Consider the following 22,461-nt stretch of genomic DNA (forward strand, 5'->3'; position numbering starts at 1 on the left):
CATACTATAATCTTATCTCGTTAGTTTCTTTTCACAGTCAAACTTGCAGTCATTCATGAATGTACTTCATGTGTTATAAACTGTTTGAGTTAGTTTTTTACTTTTTTACATAACATACCCAAAACAGTAACTGTTTGAAAAGAAAATCGTCAAACGATGATCATTTATTCATTTTTAAGTAATTCTTGTTTTAGACTAAAACCAAACTTAACTGAAGTGCATGAAGTTTACTTGACACCACACTCGAAAAATCAATCTGATACTGTAAAACTCGTTTATTGTATCTTGTAATATATGTCGACATCACTAGCATAAAATTACCATTATCATCGTAGAGACTAGAGAATAAGGACACATCTGTGCATTCAATTATATTCCCTTTGTAATATTACATATTTTTATATATTTGAGGCAAATCAAGAGGGGTTGATTTTGTCTTCATCCTTCTCTTATCTCTATCTTCCTCCACAGGCTCTCAATCCTCTAACATTAAGATCATGTACGTACTTTATATTGCCGACCAAAAAGAAAAAGAACATTAATAAGACTTTTAATTATCTTAAAATCATGTTTGATTTGATTATACTCCATAGAACAGTGATTAGTGGAATCAATATTTTAAGAAAATGAAAATTAATGGTACATTAATCCAAAACTTTGTTTCTTTATTTAGGAGTCTTGCGCCAAGTCATGATTACGCTCTGTGAAGAGAGCCTTTCAAGCTGAAAAACATAGGAAAATGTAAAAGGACCATAAACTTCTCTTTCTATATAAAAAAACCACACCACTACACTGAACTTCGAGCTCACGGTGGAACAGAACACGAGCCGTAATGAAGAAAGCACCTTCGCCGGAACCCGTCACCACCCACGGCAACCAACCGCCGCATCATGACCAAGAAAAGTTCGCCGGAGACTTGGAGTACTACACTTGGTTCGACGAAGCTTGTATCCAAGACATGAACTACTTCGTCAAGACCATCACCGGCATCAAATCCAAAGGCATCCGACCAGACCTCATCGGTTCCATCATCGCTCATTACGCTTCCAAATGGCTCCCTGATCTCTCCGGCAACGTCTCCGCCATCGCGACACCACCACCGACAGAAAGCGTCACGGCTTCTGTAATGAAAAAACGTTTTTTCGTCGAGACCCTTATCGGAATCCTCCCGCCGGAGAAAGACTCCGTTCCTTGCAACTTCCTCCTCCGTCTACTCAGGACGGCGAAGATGGTCGGAGCCAATGCGAACTACTTAACGGAGCTCGAGAACAGAGTGGCGTGGCAGCTGGACCAAGCCTCGCTCAAGGAGCTTATGATACCTTCCTTCAGCCACACGTCTGGGACTTTGCTTGACGTTGAGCTCGTGACTCGTCTCGTGAAGAAGTTCGTTGGCTTGGATAGTGAAGGTGTTAAAACCGGCGCTGCTCTGGTTAAAGTGGCTAAGCTTGTCGACTCATACTTGGCTGAAGCCGCCCTTGACGGTGGCTTGACTCTACGGGAGTTTATATCCCTTATTGAAGCTCTGCCTAGCTATGCTCGTACCACGGAGGATGGCTTGTACCGCGCCATTGATACATACCTCAAGGTAATAAAGTATTAAGAAAAATACAATTAATAGCACTAAATCATGTTTTTAATGATAAAATCAACACGCAAAAAAACAAATACCCAAAATAAAATTTATTTAAATAATAATAATAATAATAAATATTTTATACGTGGATTTAGACTTAGAATTTAGTATATAGCAATGCTTTAAATATCGGTTTAGATGGCGCCTATACATCCGCCTAATCCTCAAATCGGATAAATATTTGATTTTTCAAAACAATTTTTTTTTTTAAAATTGGTCTAGACAGTAAAAAAAAACATCCATTTAAATAATAATCTTCTATATGAACATTGGTATTTATGGGATGATGAGGGTGGAGGTGGGATTAGGTTTAAGAGTTAGAGTAATTTAGATTTTTTTCTAATCAAAAGGATGCTATTTTGTAAATTTTTATCATTGGGTCATTGGGTGTTATTTATAGGAAAAACTTTTTAAAAGTATTATTTTGGAGATTTGTCTAGTATTAAAACTTTGGAATGGAGATTCATTTCTTGAGACTCACTCAATCTTGAAATTCAATTACAGGCTCATCCTCAGGTTTTGAAGCAAGAAAGGAAAGAACTTTGCAGACTCATCGATAGCAGAAAGCTATCACCAGAAGCAGCTCTCCACGCGGCTCAGAACGATCGTCTACCAGTAAGATCAATCATCAGAGTGTTGTTCACTGAGCAGACAAAGCTAAGCCGTCACGTTGACTGGAGTGGTAGCTTGACGAGGAGTCCAACAAACCCTTCTGGCTCACATTACTTTGAGCAAGGAGGCTCAGGAGCGAGGTGCTTGTCTAAACGCGAGATGAATGTTCAGCAAGCAGAGATAAAGAGGCTTAGAGAAGATGTGGCGAGGCTGCAGAGCGAGTGCAGTGCCATGCATTTGCAGGTTGAGAGGCTATTGGAGAAGAAGAGTGGTGGGAGTAAAGGGTTTTTCAGGTGGAAGAGGCTAGGGTTAGTGCCTTCTATTAGAGGAAGTGTTAGCGTTGAAGAGATGACTAACTGTGAGAATGGTGAAGGGTTTGAACCTCAAACTCCTGGGAATATGAAGACGAGGCTTGTCAAAGGAAGAACACCTTCAAGGTGGAGAAAATCTATGTCTTAGTCAGTGTCGTCTAATAGCAAATACAAGTGGAACGATCAAACATGGTCTGAATGTTAATTTTTTTTAAAATTATATATATATATATTTTTTAAATAATAAATATGTAAAATAGAGTCTAAAATTTTAAATGTTAGATATAGCTCTAAATTTCGAATTTATAATTTCAAAAGAACAGTTAAACATATATATATAGATCTTTAACTTTTAAAACTATATATTTTAGAGATATTATTACATAGTTAGATTTACAGTTAATATTTTCTTGAACATGGTCTATAAACCGGGGCTTCTAGCTCTAGTGGTAAAGGGTTTACAGTTGTGAGTACCGTCACATGGGTTCGAATCCCGGCCACTGGGAAATTAACATTTCGGCATCGCCAGGGATAGAGGACCGACACATGGCATCACGTGACTAGCTGGATCACTTATGTGAGGCCAGAATACCTCTGTATAATTCAAAAAAAAAAAACCGGGGCTTCTAGCTCTAGTGGTAAAGGGCTTACAGCTGTGAGTACCGCCACCGGGTTCGAATCCCGGCCACTGGGAAATTAATATTTCGGCATCACCAGGGACTGACACATGGCATCACATGACTAATCTGGATCATTTCTGTGGGGCCAGGATACCTCTGTATAATTCAAAAAAAAAAAACATGGTCTATAAATAATATATGAGACAGCACTGGTATCAGGGAAAACAACACAACAAGCTGTTATTACACATAGAGGAAGTCTTTTTGTACACAAACAATGTATCAATCAACAAACTCCATACATGCATGTAATGTAATGAAAATGTGGTCTAGAATTTGACAGCTCGTTTGATTGTTTGGAGAGATGACTTGATGAAGTTGTTCTTAACGAGATATTCACTCTCGTCGTCATGACCTGAAACCACTGGCTTCTTCCTGACGCAGTCAAGTCCCTTTTTCATTCCAAAGATGAGTGAAGGAGACGATGGAATCCTTCTGAAAGCTCTAGCACTCTCTGATCGCTTCACCACTTTGTCTCTCCCACTCTTCTCTGGTGTGTTCTTCAAATCAAAACTCGTTCTGCTTCTACGTGAGCTTTCAGCTCTTGTTTCCACCTTGTTTGTGTTGTTGTTATTGTTTGCCTCCACAGCCTGCAGCAACTGCAAGTCCAACACATCTTCTTCACTAACCTTGTCAAGTAGAGGGAACTTGTGATCCAGTTTCTCTATCAGTTCATCAATCTTTTTGCTTCTTTCAGCTTGAAGATCCTGTGGATTGGTGGTTTTGCCGTTGTTCTCCAGTAATATGTGGAGCCATTTCTCAACGTTTCCTTTCCCTCGCTCTCTCCTGCTTTCCTCATCTTCCTCACTCTCTTCTTCCTTCAAAACTCTGAAGCTTCTACTGCCTTTCTTCTCTTCTAACGCAGCCAGAGACTTCTCAGACACTTCTTGAATTTTCTGTTCCTCTTCCACCTCTTCTATCTCCCCATGCTTCTGAGTATCAGCCTCAGAAGGTGCTGCTTTATGCTCTTCTTCACTTGTTCCAGGAAGATACAAAGACAACTTCTTGTCTTTATCATTATCATCTAGCAACAGTTCATCTTCATTACTCAGCAAAGTTCTTGATCTTTTCCTTGCTTTCTCCAGTTCAGGCCTCACTTGATTCTCCAGCTCCTGTCTCTCTTTAAACTTCTTGTGAAGCTCTTTCTCCGAACCATCACAAATCGCCTTCTGCGCCTCTAATCTCGCCATAAGCGCACTACTTGCAGCCTGGTTTAACCTCACTTGCTCCTTATATACAACACTCCTATACCAAAACAAAACAGAAGTTAAAGAACATTAAGCTAAACATATCATAGTTGTATAGAGAAGATCAAAACATCACTTACTGGTGCATAGCATCACGGATCATCTTCTCAAGTGTATTCCTATACGAGCATTGAGCTTCTGCCAATCTCCTCCCCTTTTCAGCCCTTCTTCTCCGCTTAATCAGCTCACTCTCCAGCTCCTGTATAGTAAGCTGCTCTTCGCTGTTCTTTCTTTTCAAATCATTCATTTCTTCATCTAACTTCTTCATCTCGACTCTCATATTCTGCGCTTCCTCTCGGTGTCTCAGTGAGTCCCTAGCAGCAACAATGGCTTGATACGGATTCTTCATCAAGTCTGGAGTCTCATTCTCTTTCGTTGCACCCACTCTCATCTTCCTTGCTGCAGTATAGCAATAGAGAACTTTGTATTTAACTATCTATAACCCAAAGTAGTACTAGTTACTCAATCCGTTTCAAAATGATGTATGTTTTTGGAGTTTTCATACATATTAAAATAAAAATTAAAAATATATCTTAAATTTTGATTATAAAACTATTTCCCATAATTTTTAGACCATTAAAATTCAATAAAAAATAGTTTCTTTGAAGTTTTGATTATAAAACTATTGAAAATGCATTAAAAAAATAGTTCCTAAAAAAAGTTGCATTAGAAATGTAAGAAAAAAAAAGAATGTTTTTCTACCAAATTAATCATTTTGAAACAGAATTGAGTGTAGTTACTAACCGGGTGTTTGACGATTGTAATCAAGAGACCTCAACACTAGTGAAGGGTCATAAGGATCTCTTCTAGAGACAACAACTGCAGCTGAAGCAAGACCAAACTTCTCCTTTGACTCAATAAAATGCTGAGGGAAACGATGTGAGTCAACGGTTTGCGAGCCGTTAAGTTCCTCGCTTTCACCTTCTTTGAACAAGAACGAAAACGCTCTCCTCTTGAAATCAGAACTCGAAGCAGCGAAAATAGACAGGAACTGATTCACTGAAATGCCGACTTGAAGATCCCACCATGGTACTAAGAACTCAAGTTTGTCCTTTTTGTTCTTGCGTGCTTGCCATTGCACGATCCTTAAGTTGCTTGGTACTGTTAAACCTCCTCCTAGAAAAACTCAAAAGCTTTTTAATAAATCAGACAATAAAACATGAGCCTTAAAAGAGATAAAACTTGAGGAGGATGTGTTGTTGTTTACTTGAGAGAGGGAACCAATGATCAAAACCCCAAGCGAGAGGAGAAGCTGAGTCAGCGTGGAAGTAGAGAACATTCCCATACGGATCAATCCGAATAACAGCCGGATCGAACCCGGCATTGCTACACAACCAAATGAGTCTAGTGTTACTTAGTATAACAATCTCATTCACTGTGTGATGAGAGAAACAAGTCCTTACCCTAGATGATTAAGTTGTTTCCATAGGAGACTTAAGAAGATCTTAGGTTTCGTTGTTGGTCTTGCTTTCGGATCAATTACAGGGAACATCTTATCTACTTCTCTGCATCTTGAGATCTTCAGAACAAACAAACAACACACATCATTCACATAACAGGTTAGTTTATTTCGTTTTGGCTAATGAATTGATTCGGTTAGATTACCTCGTTGTGTTGCAGAATGTACGGCGTGAAGGTGAAAGGAGGGCCATTTTTGTACGGAGAAGAATCGAAGTCGCGACAGATCTTTGCGTAAGCTATAGGGTAGCCCTGAGCTTCCTCGATTACCATGTCTTCCTCCGTTATACCATAATCGCTCAACATCGACGTTGTAAAGAGAGGACAAGATTAACTGTTTCTCTCTATGGTTTGTGTCTGAGCTAAGAGAAAGCAAAACAAAAAAAAAATACTCCTAGAAGCTTTTTGGGAATGTGATTTCTGTTTCGGACAAGAAGAAGATAAACTCAAACAACGGTCGGATTTTCTGTCCGTTAATTTGTCCGAAAATAATAAAATTATGTTGTGGGAAAAAAAAAAATTTTAAAAGGTCGTGCCAGGTAAACATGGGAACGGCTTGTGATTAACGGCTATATGCCACGTCGGATCCACGCTCCTCCTCTTTAATGGAACAAGCATATATGTTGTTGGCTCTTATTGACGTTGTTGATGATATTTCTTGTGAAAAAAAGAACTTCAATAGTTTTCTTACCTGCGGATCTTTTTGAATTTTTAAAAAGGTGAAATGGAAAGGTGAACTGATTATTTAAGTAAATGTATTACAGGTGGAATGTTTAAAAAATATTAAGTAAATTGGGCTTGCTTTGTCATAGGATTCAGCTTTGTATTCAGCCACTTGTAATTTTGATATAGTTGGTCCATCAAGGATGTGCCCTTTATGTATTCAAGACTCCAAGTCTTAAGTATCCATTGCCTTAGAGATAACTGTCATGTTTAGAAGATGTGTTTTTAGGTAGTGCTTATGAACAGGTGGACCCTCTAGCAAAAGATTATGTGGCTAATACGAATCTTAGTAGACGTCAATACTTGGCTTATTCATTAGAAGATATATATGAGTTTTGCTTCTGTAAAATATTATGGAACTTGGAAAGTTTCTAAAGTTAGCTTATACAAGTCTCCAAATAAGCCATCCACAGTTGCATAAATAGGGCATTAAAGAGCGGGGTGGTGTGCAGTGCGCTGGCCATCTGAGATGGTGGACCATTAAATTACTTTCGTCTATATATTTTTTTTCAACAACTTTTAATTGCTCGCCTTATTTTAGACAGTTATCTCTTAGGCAGTTATACACTTATAAAAGGGCATTTTGCTTAAATAAGTTAAGCATCAAAATTTGTTAAGGTGTCAGCCAGATAAACAATGAAATAGACAGAAACTAAGTCAACAAAATTAAAATAAGACACTTTTAGTTTATTTAAATTATTTTAACATGTGTAATTTCTTTCCGGTCATGAGTGCCTTATTTTAGACAGTTATCTCTTAGGCAGTTATACACTTACAAAAGGGCATTTTGCTTAAATAAGTTCAGCATCAAAATTTGTTGAAATGTCAGCCAGATAACAATGAAATAGACATAAACTAAGTAAACAAAAATAAATTTATAAATAAAATTTAGACACTTTTTATTTAATTATTTCAACATGTGTAATTTCTTTCCACTACATGTTATTATCATTCTGTCACTTAACTTTGCGGATCGTGCAATTTTTCTCGGTATCATGCCTATCTAGTATCAGCAGTTTAGCTGCACGGCATCGAGAGCGAACCGGGTGTTTTTGATAATAGCGTTAGCCATCGCTGGGCATGTGAGACGACTTGTGTCCCATGTGCGGTGTACCGTTGTTTATTTTGTCTATATTCCACTTTGATCGAATCATCCACTTATTCTAATCAATACCACAATTTACACAAGGAGACATTATAAATCTAAATTATGAAGGGTCTTTTCTTAAAATAAATAGAGCGTTTAATTATTGACAAAACCAAATTTATTTCATGTCAGAAAGTTTAGGTAGCTCAGTATATAATAACAATAAATAAATAGAAATCGACAAACAACGCGATAACTTTCTATTTATTTATTTGGAAGCCTTTTATCAATTTCTTTTTTAAATTGGAACAAGAATTGATCCGCATCGGCGCGAAAATTCTTTTCAGGGCTAAGAATTAGCTTATATTATAAAATTATTATATAAACAGAAATTAAAAAATAAATACATAGCTTTTAATTGGAATGAGGTAATGATAAATTTTGTCTGGAACAAAAGCACCAAAAAAAACAAAAGCACCAAATATCTCTATATGGCTGTATTTTCTGAAAATGCATTCATATTGAAATATCTAATTAAATTTCACTCGAGAATAAAATAAAAGCATAGTAGAAACGTTTACGCTATATTTTTTTTTTTCAAACGGTTACGCTATTTAATAGTGTGATACTAACTCACATCGTTGTCAATTTACCTAATTTCAATATTTTCATGGTTATCCTTATAAATAGAAATGAATTGTAGGGTACCCTTAACTTTATTATTTAACAAGACCCGTGGTTCATGACATGTGAAAACAATGCGATTGTACTCCATTGATCTGACTTTCTGTCTCTATAATATAACACGAAGCGAGTTTTTAAAACTTGACAGAACACAAAAGACAAACTACACTCTTCATTCTTAACTCTTGAAGAAAGACAATGACGATAAGTTCAAAACCCCAATGTCTTCCCCTTTCTCTCCCGGTCATTGACTTCTCGGTTCCAAACCTCAAACCGGAAACTCCCCAGTGGGACTCGGTTAGAGCCCAAGTCCGAAAAGCCCTAGAAGATTTCGGATGTTTCGAGGCCTTGTTCGATGGAGCTTCAGTGGAGCTACGTAAGGCTGTGTTCGAGGCCTCACAGGAAGTTTTTGATTTACCATTGGAGACCAAACTGAGTGCAAAGTCAGAGAAGAATCGTAACAATGGATACTCTGGTCAGGTTTCGGGTATGCCTTTATTCGAAGGCATGGGCTTTGACGATGTAGATAATCCTGAGGTTGTCAATAAGTTGACTCACAAGGTTTGGCCTCAAGGGAACATCACCTTCAGGTTCCCTTCTTATACGGTTTTGTTCATGACCAACGAAGTTTTATCACAGTTTAACATTTATTTATGGAAATAGTTTTGAAATGGTAAATTTAAATTAACATACATAAAGGATCACTACAAGAAAACAGCGGTATTCTGACGGACGATCCGACGGAAAATGAATTCCTCGGAATATACCGAGGCATTTCCGAGGCAATTCCGAGGAAATACAAAATTTTGCTTCCTCGGAATTCCGTCGGAATATTCCGACGGAATTCCGAGGAAAACACATTTCGTCGGAATATTCCGACGGAATACCGAGGAAACTAGTATTCCTCGGAAAAAACCGATGAATTCCGAGGAAATATTATAGACGTTAGAGAGCCGTTGGAGAGCCGTTGGGGGATTTTAAAAATTCCGAGGAAATTCCGACGAACTAGCCGTTTGCCTCGGAATTCCGTCGGAATTTCCTCGGACCGTCGGCAGGATTTCACCTATAAATACAAGCACCCCTCTTCCTCTTCATTCACACCATATCTTCATCCTCCCTCTCACTTTCTTTACACACGAATTTGATTCATAAAAAACATGTCTTCTTCCAATTATTTTCGTTCTTGGATCGATCGACCTCATTTGGATCCGAACACGAGATTGCTTACGGAAGAATACCAACAAGGTATAACCGAATTCATGGGGTTAGTTCACCGACAACCGGAAGCAAAAACAGGTATGTTAAGATGTCCTTGCTCTAATTGTAAAAATAAAAAAGTTATTAAAGAATGGGATGTTTGGACTCATTTATATTTGAGTGGGTTTACACGAAGTTACAAAATTTGGTATCATCATGGAGAAACTGATTATGAACTTGGTAGTACTAGCGAACCTCAGCCACCGGTTAGATTAGAAGATCCAATTAGAACGGATGTAGATTACGGTGTAGGTACTGAGCAGATGGTAAATGATCATTTTAGAGGGGAAGATTTACCCAATGCCGAAGCTAGGAGATTTTATGATATGTTGGATGCTGGAAAGCAACCATTGTACGAAGGTTGCAGAGATGGTCATTCAGCTTTATCATCTGCTACAAGATTGATGGGCATTAAGACGGATTATAATTTGGCTGAAGACTGTGTGGATGCGATTGCTGATTATGTAAAAGGTATTCTACCTGAAGATAATGTAGCTCCTGGCTCATACTACGAGGTTCAGAAACTCGTAGCTGGTCTTGGTTTATCGTATCAGGTAATAGATGTATGCAGAGACAACTGCATGATTTATTGGAGGGCGGATGAACAGCGGGTTTCATGCAAATTTTGTGGGAAGCCTCGTTATAAAGATACGAGTGGAAGAATTCCAGTACCATATAAAAGGATGTGGTATTTGCCTTTGACGGAAAGGTTGCAGAGGCTGTATCTGTCTGAACGCACAGCGCAACCAATGAGATGGCATGCGGAGCACTCAACAGATGGTGAGATCAGACATCCTTCAGATGCAAAAGCGTGGAAGCATTTCCAATCAAAGTATCCCGACTTTGCGTATGAGAGAAGAAATGTCTACCTTGGATTATGTACTGATGGTTTCAGCCCGTTTGGCAAGAGTGGAAGACAGTATTCTCTATGGCCAGTCATTCTTACACCATACAACCTACCCCCAAACTTGTGCTTGCGACGAGAGTTTTTGTTCCTCTCGATTCTCGTTCCCGGACCAGAGCATCCTAAGAGATCACTTGATGTGTTTCTTCAGCCACTAATATATGAGTTGCAACAACTATGGACTCAAGGTGCTGAAACATACGATGTTTCGTATAAAGAAAACTTTCAAATGCGGGCAGTACTAATGTGGACAATAAGTGATTTTCCAGCATATGGTATGTTATCTGGATGGACAACGCATGGAAGGCTATCATGTCCATATTGTCAAGATAACACTGATGCTTTCCAACTAAAACACGGAAGGAAAACGTGTTGGTTTGACTGTCACAGGAGATTTCTACCACCAGATCATCCATATCGTAGAAGTAGGAATTTGTTTACGAAGAACAAGAGGGTGTTTGACAGTCCACCTCCGGAAATTCGTGGGAAAGATTTGAAGACACAACTTAGAGATTTTGGTGCAGAAAGAACGCCAGACGTCGGTGGACATGAGCATTTTCCGGTAGATGGTGTTGGAAACCTACATAACTGGCACAAAAAAAGTATTTTTTGGGATCTGCCATACTGGGAGGATCATCTACTAAGGCATAATTTAGATGTCATGCATATCGAGAAGAACTTTTTTGACAACCTGATGAACACGATCCTTAATGTTCAAGGTAAAACAAAGGATAATTTGAAGTCAAGACTGGATTTAGTCGATATATGTGCTCGTTCAGAACTTCATGTTGATGAGAGTGGTAGGGCTCCTTTTCCCATATACCGACTTGATGCAGCGGGAAAGGATGCGTTCTTTGATTGGATTTCAAACGATGTGGAATTTCCAGACGGTTACGCATCTAATTTGCGTAACTGTATCGACAGAAAGGAAGGAAAGTTTACTGGCTTGAAAAGCCATGATTGCCATGTAATGATGCAGCGTCTCCTTCCGTTTGCCTTCAAGGAACTATTACCACGAAATGTTCATGAAGCAATTGCAGGGATAAGTGGTTTCTTCCGCGATTTATGCACAAGATCAGTGACTCTTGAAGGTATTGAAAATTTGAAGACTAACATAGCTGTGATTCAGTGCAACCTTGAGAAGATATTTCCTCCCTCATTTTTTGATGTTATGGAGCATCTTGTTATTCACCTGGTAAGAGAATTGGAGCTTGGTGGTCCTGTGCAGTATAGATGGATGTATCTGTATGAGCGGTATATGTTCCATTTGAAGAAGATGGTGAAAAATTTAAGTAGGGTGGAAGGGTCTATAGTCGCACAGATGATCAATGAAGAAACTTCAAACTTTGCCGAGTACTACTTTCCAGCAGAAGTTCAGACCAAAAACAGAAGACCTGCTCGGCATGATGATAGAGGCGAACGGGCAACATATCATTGGAAGGTTCCAGACATTTTCACAGACGTTGGACGACTTAGCGGAAAACCAAAAGACCGTCGACTTACTGATCAGGAGCGCAGTCATTTGCAAACATATTTACTCACCAACTGCGAAGATGTTCTTCAATATGAAAGGATTTTCATGGCAGAAAAGCGGTTAGAATATAGATACGCCACAGAGGACGAACTAGAAGAAATGAAGCAGAGAGAATTTGGTGGATGGATGTTTACCTATGTGAGTGATGGTTTGGCCAGAGGTGAAACATTTGACGATTGGATACGCGAGATGGTCGTTGGACCAAACTTTGTTGTGAAGTCATATCCGAGATTTTGTACTCGAGGATATGCATTCACAACTCAGAAGAGGAGACGTTCGAGTACGACTTACGATGCTGGTGTTTGTTCTGCATCAGGAGATGATGTATACTACGGACACATAAATGAGATTTTGGAAATCAAGTATTTGGGCATGGTTGGATTGCGCTGTACTGTTTTCTATTGTGACTGGCACGACAACACTCCAGATCGAGGTGTGAGAACAGATGCATTTGGTGTTACATCAGTAAATTCAAGACGGAAGCTGCAATATTATGATCCTTTCATTCTTGCTTCTCAGGCCGATCAGGTTTGTTATATCAAGTACCCCCGGGTAAGGAACAGAGATGATCCATGGGTTACTGTTACAAGACTCAACCCGAGAGGCCGAGTTCAGGGAAGTTCTGAGCTGGAAGACCCACTACAACCAAGCACATCCGGCAACTTAAGTGCAGCAGAAGATTTAGGTGGAGTTGGCCTTGTAGTCGATTTAACTGACTTCGGAGAAGAAGCCGCCGTTCACGAAGAGGATGAACCAGTGATTGGAGAGTTTCACCAAGATCCAGATTCAGATTCATCTGGTGATGACGACTCGGAAGAAGACTAGCCTCGACCTTTTTTTTTTTTTTTTTTAAAGGAAAATTTCGAGGAAATTCCGAGGACAGATAGGTTTTCCTCGGAATTTCCTCGGAATAGATCTTCTCGATTGAAAACCCCAAGTTCCTCGGAATTCTGTCGGAAAATTCCGAGGAAATTCCGAGGAACTCTTTATGTTTGTCGGAATTTCCTCGGAAAATACCGAGGAAATTCCGAGGAGATGGGGATTTGATTATAGATTCTTTTTCCTCGGAATCTCCTCGGTATATTCCGAGGAAATTCCGACGAACATAAGGATTTCCTCGGAATCTCCTCGGTATATTCCGAGGAAAATCCGAGGAACTGGGGGTTTTAAATCGAAAACAACGTTTTACGGATTGAATAACACGTATATAACCTTCATTAAGTGTCATAACCAGATTATGATGTTTGGAACTATGAACTTTGGTGTTTTATCCAATAACAAACACTTTTACGATTGCATGAACGAAAACCACACAACGTAAGAGAAACACTTATACACTTTAATAAACGGTAAAGGGAATACTTAGAATTATTTTTGAAATTGTGTTATTTCATGGTTTATGATCATCTATACAAAGAATCCTCAATGGTATGCATTATAATTGTATAAGAAATGAAATACGGCGAAAATAATCGATGTTTTAAAACCCCAAACCCTGGTTCCTCAGAATTTCCTCGGAGATTACCGAGGGTATTCCGAGGAAACTGGATTCGTCGGAATATTTTCATCTAACCGGGTAAACGAAGCCGCCAAATATTTCGGGAAAATTGAATCATAGAATTCCGAGGAAATTCCGACGGAAGTATAAAATATTTCCGAGGAAATTCCGACGGATATTTTCCGTCGGACGCCTCATAAGATTAGGGCGAGCCCGATCTTCTTCCCCATTTCTCTCTTTCTCTCCGCGCCGCTGCACATCTCCTCTCGCGATTCCGGCGATTTCCGGCGATTCCACCGTTCTCTCTCCCGTTTTTCCGGCGATTCTCCCCTAATCCTCCCCCATAATCATGTAAGAACCCTATCCCACTCTTTTAGGTTAGATTTGTATGGTTTTTAAGTAGATTTGATGATTTTGGAATGAGATTTATAGATTTTGTTAGGGTGAATGGTAGATTTGTGTAAAATGGAGTTTGATTATGTATTTCACTTGATTTGAATTTTTTTTTTAGTTTTTATCAATTTTGTGGTTATAAAAATCGAATTTGAAATTATATAATTATATATTGAAAACGTTTTTTGTATATAAAATCTATTTTTGCATTTTAAATTCATTTATAAATTTATTAAACATTTTTAAAATCTATAAAACTTTTTTTAAGATTAAAAATCATTTATATAATATTTAAAAACATTTTTTTGTATTTTATATGTAAAATATAAATTTATATATTTATTAAACATTTTTAAAATTTTTAAACTATTTTTTATTTATTAAAACTTTTTTTTGTAATTAAAAATGATTTATAAATTTATTAAACATTTTTAAAATCTATAAAACTTTTTTAAGATTAAAAATCATTTATATAATATTTAAAAACATTTTTTTTGTATTTTATATGTAAAATATAAATTTATATATTTATTAAACATTTTTAAAATTTTTAAAGTATTTTTTATTTATTAAAACTTTTTTTATTAATTATTAAACTATTTATATTTTTGTGATTAAAAACTATGTTTTTAAACTATTTTTAATTTAAACTGTTTTTTTTAATTAAAATTATTAGAACTAATTTTTAAATATGTTTTTTTTTAATTTACAGGTCTAATGATGATCAGATCCGGCCTCGCCAGCGTCGTAGCCGGGGTGGTATGGGGAGCCAGTCTCGGGGTTCTTCCAGCCATGTTCAGGATTCCGTTTCGCCCCACAGCTCATACCAAACATCTCCCTCTCCATTACCCGCTCCTGGTCCCGCTGCTGCACCTGGTCCTCTGGGAGTGATGAGGGTTGCGGAGTTGGTTCGACAGCCCGGTCGTGACCATCTTCCCTATCTCACTGAGTATCCACATGGACATGGTCAAACATGGTAATTTAAACTTTTATTTTTTAAACTATTTTTAATTTTTAAACTATTTTTTTATTAATAATTTATTTTTTTTGTTAGGTTCAACCGATCCGGGAACGGGATCAGCGCATGGATCAACCGTATGATGTACTCGGCCCTCGACAGCGGACATCCGACTTTCACTCACTTCCCTGTCGAGAAGCAGCATCTGTGGTTTCAGCAGTTTGCGGTAAGTATTCTAATTTTTAAATTATATTTTTTATATTATTAAAACTATTTTTTGTAATTATTAAACTATTTTCTATATTTATTAGACATTTTAAATATTATTAAAACTTATTTTTGTAATTATTAAACTAATTTATATATTTATTAGACATTTTAAATATTATTAAAACTTATTTTTGTAATTATTAAATTATTTTTTTAATTATTAAACTATTTTTTATTTATTAAAACGACGATTTTTGTAATTTTTAAACTATTATATTTTTGTGCTTAAAAACTATTTTTAAACTATTTCAGCAAGAATTCAACTGGAATGCCGATGATACGCTCTCTATCTATCACCATTTTGTCCATAAAGTTATGGACAACTATGGGAAGCAGATGTACGAGTGGAAGAAGAAGTGGGAAGTAAACAAGGTAGTTTTTAATTTATTAACAATTTTTAATTTATTAAACTATTTTTAAAATTATTAAACTTTTTTTTTTAAATTAAAAGGTCCCAAAGTCGATGAACGGCACGGTCTGGAAGGAGTTGTGTGCGCATTGGGATAAAGAAGAGACGAAAGAAACTTCTTCCACCAACTCCAACAACCGCAGGAGCGACCGTAAAGGAAAGGGCATCTACAAGCATAACTTGGGTGCTCAATCTATTGCCACTCTGGCGGATCGCATGGTAAGCTCAACCGCTTTTTCTTCAATTATTTAAGTTTCAGAATTTTATTTTTTTTGCATTTTCAAATCTCTAATGTTTGTCTAATTTATTTTTTTTCAAGGCGGAAGAAAATGAAGGCCACCCAGTTGATGATCTCGCCCTTATGAAAAGGGCGTATACCAACAAGAAGACCGGCCAGATTGATGATGGTCTTGTGAGGGACGTGGTCGACCTGGTCCAGACTCAGGTGTATGACGAAGTGTCTCAGCTTCAAACCGATGATGACGATTCGACGGCCTCGACCAACTTGTCTCGGGTTCGAATCAACGAAATCGTTGAATCGGTAAGTTTTTTTTTTTAAAAGTTCAATTTAATTATTTCTTGATTTTTATTTTATCATCAATTTAAATTATCTTAACTTCGTTTTATTTATATTTCAGTCGGTTCCAAAGAAAAAGGGACGTTTGGTCGGTTTGGGTCGTCGCTCCCGGTCGGCTGCTCCTTCTTCTGCACCACATGCGTATGTTGATCCAGAAGTTCTTACGGCTCAGCTGAAGGACAAGGATGATCGGATATCTGCGTTGGAGGCTCAGATGGCAGCTCAACAGGCGGGCTATGAGACCCAGAAGAGGCTGAACGAGCAGATGATGGACATGATGAAGAGGATGTACCCGAACGAGACGTTCCCGAACATTCAAGACCCGTAGTTTTTTTTTTTCCAAAAACTCTGAATGTTTTATTTAAATTTGAATATTATCTACTATGTTTTATTTTATGTTTTATTCAATTTTAATTTTAAATTTTAAAAATTTTAATTTTTTTCCAAAAAAAAATAATTTTTAAAAAAATAAATTTTTTAAAAAAATAATTTTTTTCAAAATTCCGAGGGAATGGAGGTCCTCGGATAATTCCGAGGAACTTTTATCCCTCGGTAAATTCCGACGAACATTAAGTTCCTCGGAATTGTCTGAGGGAAAGGATTCCTCGGAATTTTCCGAGAAACTCAATTCCCTCGGAAAATTCCGAGGGAAGAAAGTTCCTCGGAATTTTCCGAGGAACAAATGTTCCTCGGAATTTTCCGAGGAACTTTCTTCCCTCGGAATTTTCCGATAAATATTCCGAGAAATATTTCGTCGAAACTTCCGAGGATTGGACCATCGGAATTCCTTCGGTATTTTCCGAGGAACCTTCCGACGAACATTGTGTCCTCGGAGTTTCCTCGGAATTTTGTTTCCTCGGAATTCCGTCGGAAAATTCCGACGGAATTCCGAGGAATTATGAATTTCCGAGGAGTTATTTCCGAGGACTTTTTTCGTCGGTATGTCCTCGGAATAACGTTATTCCGACGACATACCGACGATTTTTTCCCTCAGTATCCCGATGTTTTCTTGTAGTGGATGCACATAATATATGGATAAATTTTAGTAATAAGTAAGGTCAATAGCATGGGATATAATTGTTTATAAACAAATTATGTGTTTCAATTCTCTACTTGTAATTTAATATATTTATAAATATGTTTCAAAATATTGTTTATCTCTTAGCCAATCATTTATAAGAAGCAATCTCCCTGTTTTTGTTTTGTTTGCTTTGAAAGCATTTATTATATTTTCAAAAACCTTATGAGAGGTTATGAATGGTGATCAGGGAACAGTGAGGAATAATGCATTCCCTAACGTTCCTAAAAAAAATCATCATTTACAAGGAATAATAATTCCTTCTCATTCCCTTTCATTCTTTTTTTTGTAGAGAATTTAAGAACAAAATTATTCCTTGTTAAATTTGATAAGGAACAACCATTCATTTTCATTCCTGATATTTTGTTTCCGTACATTTTTTTTTTATTCGTTCCTATTGATTCCCGAATGGTCACCAGTCAGACCCTATATATGTCATAGCAAGATGTAATATTTGATTTAATATGTAAAAAATATATGTGTATATATGATTTGCTTTAATAATTTAAAACTCGTCAAAATAGTTGTATCGTATCAAATATAAAAAAAATACTAAGATTTACGGGTATATTTCAGCAATACTGTTCAGTCGTTTGCGGAGAAGTTAATAGAGCTAAACGTGAAGGTGAGGACAATGCTCATGGAAAGTTTCGGGCTTGAGAAATACGTAGAGGAACATCTTACCTCAGCAAAGAACCGCTTTCATTTATTCAAATACAAAGGACTTGACGATAATACAGAAGAGGATGTAGGTATTGACACTCACATCGATAGACATTTCCTCACAATACTTTGCCAGAATGACGTAGTAGATGGCTTGGAGATCAGAGCCAAAGACGGTGAAGAGTGGTTCAAAGCTAAGCCATCTCAAGACTCTTCTTACCTTGTTATGGTTGGAGCTTCTCTTCATGTAAAATCAAGTTTCCTTGAGTCTCAAGTTACACAATTTGATTATGTGATTGACATATATATAATACGTATGGGTTTTGCAGGTACTGTTGAACGGTAGGGTACATCCTCCGCTTCACCATGTGGTTATAACCGGGAAAAAAGATCGATATGTGGCTGGACTGTTCTTGCGTCCTAAAGAAGGACTTATTATTAATGCGCCTGAGGAGATTGTTGATGATGAACATCCTCGTCTTTATAAGCCTTTTAATTTTGAGGATTACTTTAAGTTTACCTACATAGACACCAAGAAGAGAGATCTGCCTGCTCTCAAGGCTTATTGTGCCCTTTGAAAATTCGTGATGCCTTTGCAAATAAATAAAACTTTGCCTCATTTGATCATTGTGCACTTGTTGGTTTGCTCTTGAGTTGGTCTGTTGTTACCTTTAGGTTGCCATGTTGACTCTTGAGCTTGTAATAAAACCTAACTTTCAGAAGCTCCATTAGTATTATTATTTACATCGATTACATGAGAGGAAGAAATTTAAACATGATCTCGAGTACCAAAGATTAAATGGCACGAATTCATAAGCTTTTAATCAATCAGACAACAAAACATGAACCTTAAAAGGAGATAAAACTGAGGATGTGTGTTGTTTACTTGAGCAAGGGAAGCAATGATCAAATTAAACCCCAAGCGAGAGGAGAAGCTGAGTCAGCGTGGAAGTAAAGAACATTCTCATAGGGATCAATCATAATAACAGCCAGATCAGTTCCGGATTGCTACAAAACTGATGTGATCAGGTTTTAACCACTAAATTCAGACTGTAAGTGCGAAGCAAGTAATAATATTTAGGGATCGAATTCGCATAGACCAAGGTTACACAACAATTCTTCAAGAATTGAGTCAAACTAAGATAAAAGAGTAAAAGATTAAAAAAAAAAGATAAAAAAAAAGTTTGTTTGTAGTCCAGTTGCAATAATGTAAAAATAGAAAGCAAAGAACGATTTAAGCTTATAAATAAAATACGTCAGGTTTTGGAAATCTCAGCATAGATTAGAAGATATGATTGTTAACATGGAATGTATTAAGAACCGTTCTAGGACTTAAATCACTTAATTAGACCAGCCTACTTATGCGGTACTAAACCATATGTGTTAAAATCTTAGAGACTAACTTCCATTGAATTTCAGATTCTAAACATGCAATAAGATCAAGTTTGATATGTTCACGAAACTCTCTAACATCAACTTCCATTGACTAAAAATATTTTGCTCATCTAAGTTCGTTCATTCGGCGCATAAAACAACCTATGAATCAGGATTAAGGTGTATAGTCAAGTTCAACCTTTAAGATCAACCTAGATGAAGAAACTAATAGATTATTCCCTATTTTAACAAATCATAATCATCAATCCAAGAATTCCCGTAAACCCGTAAACCTAACTAATGAACTACTCAGATTTATAAATCATAGCACAACGAATCGCTGGGAAAATCATGGCAATAAAATCAATAAGGGGGTTCAGAAATCTTCTCTATAAAGAGTATAGAATGTCTCCCCAAAGCTTACAAATCTCCAAAGCAAAAGTATAACAAGAGTAGAAAAAGCATTTGCTTAAAAAATGGATGAAAATAGCAAATATAAATTTTATTTTCGTGCTGGTCGAAATTTGGGTTAACCAAACCAAAATAAGAAAACAGAAATTTCCCTTTTTTCTAGTATTGAAGCGGCAGACAGAGCAGTCTTCAATAATACACACAGAAATTTTGATGAATCGATCTCAAACCGGCGGCTTTGGAAAGCTGACTCAAGCTCTTATTTTGTATCAAAAGTTGAGCTCATTGGTACTATGGAATGTCACCCATATCCAAATCTAAACTTTTTTATGCATCTGCATAGTTCTGCATCTTTATTTGCTCATTTACACCCAATTCGACATCTTATGCTCCAAATCAACCTAATACCTGAAAAGAATCGATAAAGAATTAAAAGACTCGGAACCACATACTATGACTCAGTAAACATCTCAAAATAAAGGTTAGAAACCAACAAAACACTGTTTATCACTCTGTTTTTTTTTTGTGTAGCAATTTCATTCATTGTGTGGTGATAGAACAAGCCCTTACCCTAGATGATTAAGTTATTTCCACATGAGACTTAGGAAAATCTTTGGTTTCGTTATTGGTCTTGCTTTTTGATCAATTACTGGAAACATCTAATCTACTTCTCTACGTCTTGGGCTCTTCAGAACAAGCAACATACATCATATATAAGGATCATTTTTTCACATAACATATAATTTTTTTTGTTTTGGGTTAATGTATTAATTTTGATTAGATTACCTCGTTGTGTTGATGAAGAATGTAAGGCATGAAGGTGAAAGGAGGTCCCTTTCTGTACAAAAACACATTAAAGTCGCGACATATCTTTGCGTAAGCTATCGGGTCCTTGAGCTTCCTTGATTAGCCGTCGTTGCAAAGAGAGAACAAGATTAGCTGTTTTTCTCTAGCTTTTGTGTTTGACCTAAGAGAAAAAAATAGAAGCTTTTTGGGAATGTGAATTATGTTTCAGACAAGAAAAAAATGACCTCAAACAACGGCCGAAAAAGAGAATTTTACAAAATCATGTCAGGTAAGCATGGAAACCGCCTTGTGATAACAGCTATATGCGACATTGAATCCACTCTCCTCCTCTTTAATGGAACAATGATAAATGTTGTTGGCTCTTTTTTTTAATGTTCGGTTTGCATATCATAATAAATGAGTTGTAGAATGGTGAATGATATCTTCCACATACAGAGAAAAAAAAATGGTAAACCATTTCCCGGAGAGAGAATGTGAAAGCTCCGGTGGCCACGCGTGTGGAAATCTGGTGTAGTGCAGATTCGAACTCGGATCCTTTTAGAGATCCACGGAACGCCTTGACCATCCGACCACAGACGCGTGGTTTCCAGATACAGAGAAATCCAACACAAATCAACTTTGTGAAAGAAAATTAAAAACCGCTAAAAAGCAAAATCATTATATATCATACGATAGTCTTACAATAAAATAGTCTTACAATAAAGAATAAGAAAAGAAAGATTGCTCCCAACCAAGAGTTAGCATAAAAACACACCACTGCCATGTTAATTTTGTGAAAGCTTTATTGATATTTTTTTACCTTGCAGAACTTTTTGAGTTTTAGAAAGGTGAAGTGGTTATTACAATTTTTTTTTGTAAGTGTACTAAAGGTGGATTTTTATGCATATTTAAATGGGCTTATTTGCCAAATAACAAAAAAAAAATTGAAATTAGATTTATAGAGAGAGTGTAGAGAGAGATAGGAGGAGAAAATAGGAGAGAACATGCGGTTTTGGGTAGTTAGTGAATTTCTGTTTTTTTAGTTTTTTTTGAATATCAAATTTGTGTTTTTTGGGTCAATAAGCCCAATTTTCTTATTTAAATTGGGTTTACCTGTTCATAATATTAAGCTTTAAGAAAGTTATGTTTGGAAGATGTATTTTTTACTTTTTCTGGTAATGTAGAAAAAAACCTATGAAATGGACCCTCTAGCAAATCACATGTGGCTATAATACAAAATTCGATAGTCATAATATAAATAGAAACTCTATAAATTGATATTCATTAAATTAATAAATACAGTAAATTACTAAATTTCTTTGGTTTCAAATTGGGATAATCCAAAATATGACACAAATCAATAATAAGATAATAATATTTTAGAAAAACTTATGTAATATATGATCTCATTAAAATCATAAATTAATAATTTATTTATATATATATATATACATTTTATATAAATACAAACAAATCACTGTATCATTATTTTATTTATAATAGAATTATCTTTATATTTTTTATTATTTAAAATATTTTAATAATATTTAGTAAAGTTGGATATAAAACCACATTTAAATTTATAATATATACACTAAATCATATAATAAAATCGATATGAAAGTTGCATTTCAAAATTTTAATTAATGTATATACGGTAAATCAAATATTTTTCTTAGTTTGTAAAAATTATATTTTAAAATCTAAAAATCTAAAAAAATGAATTACAAAATTAATAAATATTATCGTCTTAACATTATTAATTTATAGAGTTTTACTGTGTTTGGAAGAGATACATAAGTTTGCATTTTAACCGAGAAAGGGTAGTGTTTCAAAAAAAAACAAAAACCAAGAAAGGGTAACCGTCTAACCGAGGCAATGTCTCTAGAATTAAACTAAGGTTGGTGTGCTGGC

At 36.3% G+C, this 22,461-nt stretch overlaps 3 protein-coding genes and 1 long non-coding RNA gene across 5 annotated transcripts; 2 read left to right on the forward strand and 2 right to left on the reverse strand.

Moving 5' to 3' along the window:
- The first annotated feature begins 627 nt into the window (after nt 1-627).
- Nucleotides 628-2,800, forward strand: LOC106405982 (coleoptile phototropism protein 1). The gene is made up of 2 exons (XM_013846551.3): nt 628-1,585; nt 2,138-2,800. The coding sequence occupies exons 1-2, from the start codon at nt 833-835 to the stop codon at nt 2,702-2,704; spliced, it is 1,320 nt and encodes a 439-aa protein (XP_013702005.1). The 5' UTR covers nt 628-832; the 3' UTR covers nt 2,705-2,800.
- Nucleotides 2,801-3,391: 591 nt separating this feature from the next.
- On the reverse strand, nt 3,392-6,469 carry LOC106405981 (trichohyalin). Its single transcript, XM_013846550.3, has 6 exons — nt 6,089-6,469; nt 5,887-6,002; nt 5,691-5,809; nt 5,228-5,599; nt 4,564-4,882; nt 3,392-4,481 (listed from the first exon to the last, which is right to left on the reverse strand). Exons 1-6 carry the CDS (start codon nt 6,245-6,247, stop codon nt 3,506-3,508), a joined length of 2,061 nt encoding a protein of 686 aa, XP_013702004.1. The 5' UTR covers nt 6,248-6,469; the 3' UTR covers nt 3,392-3,505.
- Nucleotides 6,470-6,775: 306 nt separating this feature from the next.
- On the forward strand, nt 6,776-18,603 carry LOC106359094 (probable 2-oxoglutarate-dependent dioxygenase AOP1). Of its 2 annotated transcripts, none has more exons than XM_048779817.1 (3): nt 6,776-9,025; nt 17,890-18,205; nt 18,306-18,603. In XM_048779817.1, exons 1-3 carry the CDS (start codon nt 8,634-8,636, stop codon nt 18,552-18,554), a joined length of 957 nt encoding a protein of 318 aa, XP_048635774.1. In that variant the 5' UTR covers nt 6,776-8,633; the 3' UTR covers nt 18,555-18,603. The 2 variants fall into 2 exon arrangements, with proteins under 2 accessions (XP_048635774.1, XP_048635773.1); XM_048779816.1 differs by having other exon boundaries at nt 8,381-9,025; nt 17,890-18,223.
- Nucleotides 18,604-19,687: 1,084 nt separating this feature from the next.
- LOC125609040 lies at nt 19,688-21,924 on the reverse strand. Its single transcript, XR_007339540.1, has 2 exons — nt 20,548-21,924; nt 19,688-20,169 (listed from the first exon to the last, which is right to left on the reverse strand). It is a non-coding gene; the product is annotated as an uncharacterized LOC125609040 (long non-coding RNA).
- Nucleotides 21,925-22,461: the final 537 nt, after the last annotated feature.

This window comes from Brassica napus, chromosome A5 (assembly GCF_020379485.1).
Source record: "Brassica napus cultivar Da-Ae chromosome A5, Da-Ae, whole genome shotgun sequence".
Taxonomy (NCBI): Eukaryota; Viridiplantae; Streptophyta; class Magnoliopsida; order Brassicales; family Brassicaceae; genus Brassica; species Brassica napus.